Below are 7091 nucleotides of genomic sequence, written 5' to 3'. Positions count from 1 at the left end.
GCTTCCCAGCCATTGTTCTCCAGCTTTTCTGGTGCAGCTCTTTGTTCCATCAGCATTTACACACTGCTCACATCAGCTGCTCCTGTCCTCCTGCACGGCAGTGTCTGGCCCCACATTCTGAGTCTCAGGGCAGCTGAGGGGAGTGTGGAGTTGTTTGCAGAGGGATCTGGCAGGGAGTGTGACAGGAGCAGCTTGAGCTGGCCAAGCACTTGACACTGACACAAGGAGCAGGCCTGGTTTGCCTTTGTGGCAGTGCAGGCTCTGGCTTGTTCATCTGAACCCTGAGAGTCCCCGGTTTCTGCTTGACCTGCAGTTCCTGGGTGTTGGGAGAACTCGACCTGTTGTGTTTCCATTCCTCATCTTCCTCCTTCATAGCAGCAGCTGTGGCTGTGATTCCCTCAGCAGTGGCAGTTTAGTTCCAAACCGAGTCCCGTCCCACTTTGGAGTGGTTTAAGTGTCACCTTTGGTTTGGGAACCCTTTATCTGGGACAGAGAGGAAGTTGTTACCAAAAAGCTTTCAAAACTATGCACAGAAATGAGTGTGCCTACTGAAATTATCCTTCCTGGGAAGCCTTACCCTTTTCTCTCTCCTAAACCCTGTTTTGTCACCACAATTCTGGAATTCTGCTGTCTGTCCTTCTGAGACAAATGGTGCATTATCATAGACCCTTCTCACTTGAGAAGGGTGTTTGGGTTTTTTTCTTAATGGGAAATTAATGCAAAGCCTGGAAGATTTAGGATCTTGCTGTGGGGACTGGGAAAGCTTTTGGGTTAGTCATCAACCGGTTCTCCAGAAAAACCAACTCCCACAGTGTCTGAAATGAATCCTTGCTGAGACAATGCATCCCTGACTGGGAATAAACCAAGTTCACATCCTCAGCAAGTCGCCTTTCAGCATGGCTGAAGGTGGACGTGCTGAAACTGGACCTGTCTGCACTTAGAGAGGGGACAGCTGACTTGAGGGGTGCTTGTGGAGTCTGTGCTATTGCAAATCTTTTGGGATGTTTGCTGAGTCTCCTTGGATGGCTTGAAATTCCTTGTTCCTGTGTTATCAGACGGATTCTCTCAAACTCGTTTGTGTGAGTCCCTCACAAAGGGGATTATCTTCAACAACAGGAAATAGTTCAGTAGAGCAAGCAGTTCTGGCTTGAGAACTTACTCCATCTGTTGGACGCTGTAGGTGATTCCTGTAACTGCAGGAATTGGCATGAAATATTTTCTAGTAATTGCAAATGTAACACTGGGAATGACAAATTAATACTGTCTGGACCTGAAGAATAATGGAAGAAATAAGCAACTAAAGGATAAGTTGACCTCGTAATTGTATATTTGGATCAGTTCTTAATCTCCAGCCCTAAGCAGGAGATGTTCATCAGTCTCACTCCAGAGAATTTGGGCTTTCCCAGTGACTTGTGATTGGAAAGAAGTGTCTTCCAACATACAAGGTGATGGATAAGGAGGAGAATGAAACAGGAATGAGAAATCATATCAAGGGTGAGGAAAAAGAGATCCTTTACATTCAGGGTTTGAAGTTCTCCAATAAAGACCATTAATATGGAAGAAAACACCTACAGTAGTTTCTGAAATCTAGGGAAATTCCAGAGAGCGGCTTGGGTCACGCTCCTGTCTGAACACGAGCTCGGGATAGGAGAGCTCCTGGGTCACAGCTGATAACCTTGGTGCTGATGTGACACTGGCTGGGGTTAAATAAAACGTGGAGAAGCAGCTCCTTTGCTGCCGTGGACAAGCTTGTTTTTGTAACCTTGCCGGTGGGAAGTCCCCAGAAGTCTCTTTGCTGCTGCTCTTGTTCTGTTCTCTGCTGGCTCAGCTGAGCATGAGTAAAGCCAGGGATGAGCTCCATGAGCTCCCTTGAGCAAGGGCACTGTAAGGAGGAGCTCCCCTCTCCCCCAAAATTTGCTGAGAAAGTGCCTTTTTCCATTTAGGACACGCTCTCAACTTGCTTTTCTTTTGGCTTAGGGTCGTCCAGCAGCCGCCACCCGAACCAGGTGACCCCAAAGAAGAGTGGGCTGAAGAACGGGCAGATGAAGAGCAAGGACGACGAGTGCTTTGGGGACGACATCGACGAAATCCCAGACACTGATTTTGATTTCGAGGGCAACCTGGCCCTTTTTGACAAGGCAGCTGTGTTTGAAGAGATCGAGACTTACGAGAGGAGGAGTGGCACCCGCTCCCGAGGGACCCCTAATGAGAAACCCGCTCGCTACCGGCACGACGAGAACATCCTGGAGTCAGAGCCCATTGTCTACAGAAGGATTGTGGTACCCCAGAACCCTCACAAGGAATTCTGCACGGGTATGCCACCTCCCTTCCTCATAAGGACCCAAACTGCTGCTTTTTGGGGGGGGCACACACGGTGGATTTTTGCTCCAAGGGGTGTCTGTCAGCTTAATGTGGTCCAAGCAAGGGCAGTGTTCACATAAGGTTGGATTTGTGAGTCTACACAGAGCCTTTATTTGCAGTGTTTCTGAGATAACAAATACTCAGAGAGGCCAGCAAGGTAAGGGTTGCTCCAGTAGGGAACAAAGCTGATGGTTGGGAACTGAATAAGAGGTGTTTGAATCCTTGCTTGGATTTCAGTAGCCTGGTGAACCCACGTGGACTTGATTGCTGGCTCTGCAGAGGGATGGAGGGATGGTCTCAGGATTTGTGCTTTCATGGTTTCGGGAGATTTTCTGTGCTTCTGGCATTCTTTGGGTCGTAGTTCTCCCTTTCTGCGTGGGTTTAAGTACAGTTCATGTAAAAAGAACTGATGGCACATTTAGCTCCAAATTCCAGGTAACTGTAGCCTCCTTGGGATATCTTGCCTTTGATTTTTAAGCACTTGCAAAATGTAGGAGTGAAGGAAATCTGGCATTCCAGGAACGTTTCTTTTCCACATCAGAATAAACTCAGATTTCAGCTCTTCTTGCAGGGACTCAAACCAACTGATATCCTGGTGGCCTGAGCAGAAGTGTGAGCAGCTCCTTGGGCTGTCATTCATCCTCTGCCTGGAAACTCCATCTGGGGTGTGAAACGCTTCAGGGGAAGAAGCTGATGGATTTGTAATGATCTGCTGCTTTTCAGTTTTGAAAAGTCCTTTTTTTTTTAGTGGCTCTGGGATATGACAATGTCCTAGTTCTCCATTTCTGTCATTCCTCTTCCTATTGTTCTGTTCTGCTCTCGAGTGAGAGGAAAACACAGTGGGTTGTAGCAGCTCAGTGTTGTGTTTCCAAGGATCCTCAAGGAAAAGTGAGAGAAACGTGCAGTGAGACTTTCCTCCACTGCTTTGTCTTTCACAATTTTAAGACTTCCTGAGGCAGCAGTGAGAGTTCAGTATTAATGGTGCTTTTTTCTGCTTAATTTAACCTCTTGCTTTCTAAATCTCCCCAAGCTTTCAGCATCTCTGTGGAAGAAGCTGCGCTGATTGCCCGTGTGCTGTGGGAATAAGCACCTCTTCATTTTCTGTGTGATTTCCTATCTATTTTGTGGTTTTTTTCAAATTTCTTCCTTGTCAATCCATCTTCCAGCTGGCTTGTTTGAGAGGAGATGGGGCCTCTGTGGATGTCTGGTCTGAAACAAAAGCTAAGCCACTGTTGGCAGCCAGTCTGAGCAGGATGGCTGGTAGGGGATTCTAGCAGTAGAATTCCTGGGAGGAAAACTGCCATGCAATGAGCAGCAGTGAGTAAATCCAGGCATGAAAACACAATCCTGTTTGCTGCATTCCATCGTCCTTCCCTCTGGGATCCTGGTTGTGCTGAGGGGAGCCCGGCGAAAGGAAAAGTGTCTTGTTTTGCCCTTGGCAGGGCTGCCCAGGGAGGGTGGTCAGCGACTCCCCTCGGGCCTTGCAGGGTCTCGCTGGCCTCATTAGCTGCTGTTGGCTGATTGGTGTCCCCTGGGCATTGTAGGTTTGTTTGGAAGAAAGGCTGGCGTGTCACACCGGGGGCAGTGCCCGTCGGCCGCCTGCGCCGAGCCGGGCACGTCCACAGGCCCGGCAGTGAGGAGAGAGGTGTCCAGGGATGTTTCCCACAGAGGGTGCCTGCCTTTGTGGCCACTGAGGAAGTCTCCTCTTGCCTAGGGAGTGCTGCTGGCCGTCCAGCAGAGGCTCTGGTAAACAGCTGTAGCTTGCCCGCTGTCCCTGGCAGCCAGAGGGACATTGTGCCTGGAGTAATGATGGACTTCTCGTGGAAAGAAACCCACCCCAATCCCTTTGTTTAGCATCTGGAAGGAGGGTGCTGAGCTGTAGGCAGCCTGCCTCTTAGCAGCTCAAAGAGCAGCTGCTATGATTAAATGAGTGCCAAGAGCTCCAAAAGCCTTGATTTTGGATGTGTCTGTGGCAGGATTCTCCCTCCAGAGTTTGTTCTCCCAAGGAAAGCTCTCCTTGCAAAAAGCACTTCCTAGTTCTGACAAAGCACTTCTTTCTGCTATTTTTTTTTTACCCTGGGCCAGTCTGAGAGGTGATTGTGTTAATAGAGCCCTGACTGAGACAGAGATTCTCTGCTGCAACAGCACAAAACTGGTGCTGGAGATTGGCAGGGAGGTAATATCCAGCTCTTGTCACTGTGGGATCCCTGTCTCTGGATCAATGCCTGCTTTTTGATGCCATGGAGGCAGGGAATAACCAGGATGGTGCAGAGGTAAAACTGAGCTGCTGATGTCAGTTTTGAGTCAGTCTTCTGAGTTCCCCAAAAGACTCATCTGCAGGACTTCCAGCCTGGGATTTTATTGCTGACTGGAGTGAGTTGGAATGTGTAGGATGAACACTTCTGTCCACTGGGATGCTTTGCTGAGAGCCGGTTTTGTGGAGCCAGGCTGTCAGGAAGGCACAACCCTGTGGTTTGGAAGTAAGCAGGGAATGAAGAAGGTGGGAATCTGTTTCAGCCAGAAGTGAAAACCTGGAGCTAATGGAGCTCACCGGGTCTTTGGCTGTGGCTGAGCTGAGTCCACCCCTGGGACTCCACATGTGAATCCCTCCTAAACACACCATTAGTCTTCACTGGTTTGGGCTGACTGCTGTTGGTCTCTTTATTTACTGAGAAATGTAATTGTTTAGTAAAAACTGCCTCTCTGGAAAGGCTGATTTTTGCACGAGGTGTGAGCTGCCTTTTTCTACTTCCAGAGCTGTGCAGCTGGAGAATTTAAATTGTGTTGGCTCAGGTCTGTCTCTGTTCGTTCTGTTGGCACTACAGCTCCTGTGTTTGAACATCTCTGTGTTTTGAGGCCGGGTCCTTTAGCAAAGCCAACGTTCTGCAGGAGTGTTGGGGCTCAGAGGAGTTTGCAGCAGGGTCTGTCCTTCAAACAGCCCTTCTTCTTCACAATAAGGAGATGGTGGAAGAAAACAGGAGCAGGCAGAGCTTTGTGCCAGGATCAGAGCTCAGAACCAAGGCTGGGTGTGTTCTGTGAGGTGATGCCAAGAGTGTGGCTGTTCCTTTGGAGTGCCCTGTCCTTGACTGACTTTTCTCCTCTCTGCAGCTTTTAGCTCTTAGGTGGCTGGATGAGTGCCCTGTGTATATGGAATGTGTGAAGTGTTCTGGGCTGGCTTGAGGAGAGTGCAAATGAAGTTCTCTTTAGCCATCCACAGGAGCAAACAAAGTGGTCATGGGGCAGAGTCCCTTTGTCCCTCTGGCAGTTCTTTGCTCAGCTGGAGGGAATTGTGCACTAATGCTGGGGGAGGCTCCCACTGGAAGGTCAGCCAGAACTCCCGCAGGATTTGCCGTAATTAAAAATAATGATGATTAACAAAAGCAGCCCTTAAGGTTGTGGAGAAAATCACTGGTGTTTGAGGGGCAGCAAATGTGTTCTGCTGAGTCTGCAGGCAGGTGGTTCCAGCTTTGCAACCGGCAGAAGGCAGCAGGGAATGTCCCGTGTGCCTGGTGTGGATGAGAGTTACGGAGCGTGTGGGACTGCCACACCGTAAGGCTCTGGGACCTGGGGTTATTCCTTGCCAAAGGAGAGAGTTAACGATGCTAGGACAGCTTGCAGGAGATCCTGAGTCTAATTCTATCTGACCCCTTCCTGTGCCTTGCCTGGGTTTATTTTAGCAGAGGACTGGAGCTGGAGAGATGCAGCAATAGCCAAGGGAAGAGATGGGACTCAACCCCTTAGCACTGAGCTCCTCTAGCATCAACCCTCTCCTTTTTCCCTGCCACTGCAAGCTTGGGAAGCATTTGGGCATCCCAGCAGCATTACAGGGCTTGTTGGTGGAAAACCTCATAATTATCTAGCTTTTGGAGAGTTAGCTCAGCCCTTCTGCTGGCACAGGCCGTTTTTATCCACCCAGTGTCACTCTTTGTGTCACAAAACTGTTTAGTCTATATCTGCCTTGTGGGTTGGTGTTTTTTTTCTTTTCCCAGGCAGCTGTAAAATACATTTATTTAATATTAAAAGGCCTGGGCTAATTTATTTTATTGCCTTCATTAGCAAACAATAAAGATGCCCTGTCCAACCCAAACATAATTAAAGTTGGCAGGGCTTCCGTTTTGTGGCAGTGGTGTTATTGTTTGTGGGTTTACACGTCGCCTCCTTGATTGCTCTCTGCCAGAGTTTATTTAACTCCCTGTGCCTGTTTTTGATGAGCCAGTCTGACTGGTTGGACCTTGCGTGAGGGCGAAGAAGGGAAGTTCTCTTGGTGTTTCAGCCTGCCCCTGAGAGGGAGCAATTAGGACAGACTGGCGTGCTAAATGCCAGTTCATCACTGCCTCCCAGTAACCCCCTCACATTAACCCACTGGTGGCAGCCAGCCCGTGGCAAATACAGTTTTCCTAAAGCTGCTGGTTGAGGGAAGGATGTGGATGGGGATGGAGAAGATCTGTGCTAAATTGGGTGCATACAGAGTGTAGATTGTCCATCTAGTTTGGGGAGTTGGTGCAGAATTGAAGCAGGGGATTTGGGGGTGGTTCAGATGCAGCAAAAGTAGAGTTCGGGAGCTGCCTTTTTTGGGGTTAGCAGATGATGTTGGGAGAGATCCTGACCTCGGGTCACTCATTCCAGATCTTCCCTGAAGCTTGAAAAACAAGATGCAGTGGCAGAGCCATGAATGGGAGCGTGGCAGAGCGGGGCTTGCGTGACTCTGGCGTGCGGGCCCGGGGCAGGGC

At 49.2% G+C, this 7091-nt stretch overlaps 1 protein-coding gene and 1 long non-coding RNA gene across 2 annotated transcripts in view; one reads left to right on the top strand and one right to left on the bottom strand.

Moving 5' to 3' along the window:
• The window catches only part of EDC3 (enhancer of mRNA decapping 3), a 21204-nt gene that overhangs the window by 5115 nt on the left and 8998 nt on the right, over positions 1–7091 (top strand). The window contains exon 3 of the mRNA XM_008641935.2: positions 1978–2313. Within this exon, the coding sequence (XP_008640157.1) occupies positions 1978–2313 (336 nt within the window). The remainder of the gene's footprint in view (positions 1–1977; positions 2314–7091) is intronic.
• LOC108449337 overlaps positions 4251–7091 on the bottom strand; it is a 20526-nt gene continuing 17685 nt past the window's right edge. The window contains exon 3 of the long non-coding RNA XR_001865500.1: positions 4251–4262. This is a non-coding gene — a long non-coding RNA (uncharacterized LOC108449337). The remainder of the gene's footprint in view (positions 4263–7091) is intronic.

Source organism: Corvus brachyrhynchos, unplaced genomic scaffold, assembly GCF_000691975.1.
Source record: "Corvus brachyrhynchos isolate BGI_N302 unplaced genomic scaffold, ASM69197v1 scaffold309, whole genome shotgun sequence".
NCBI classification, from domain to species: domain Eukaryota; kingdom Metazoa; phylum Chordata; class Aves; order Passeriformes; family Corvidae; genus Corvus; species Corvus brachyrhynchos.
This window is presented reverse-complemented; position numbering and strand designations above follow the sequence as displayed.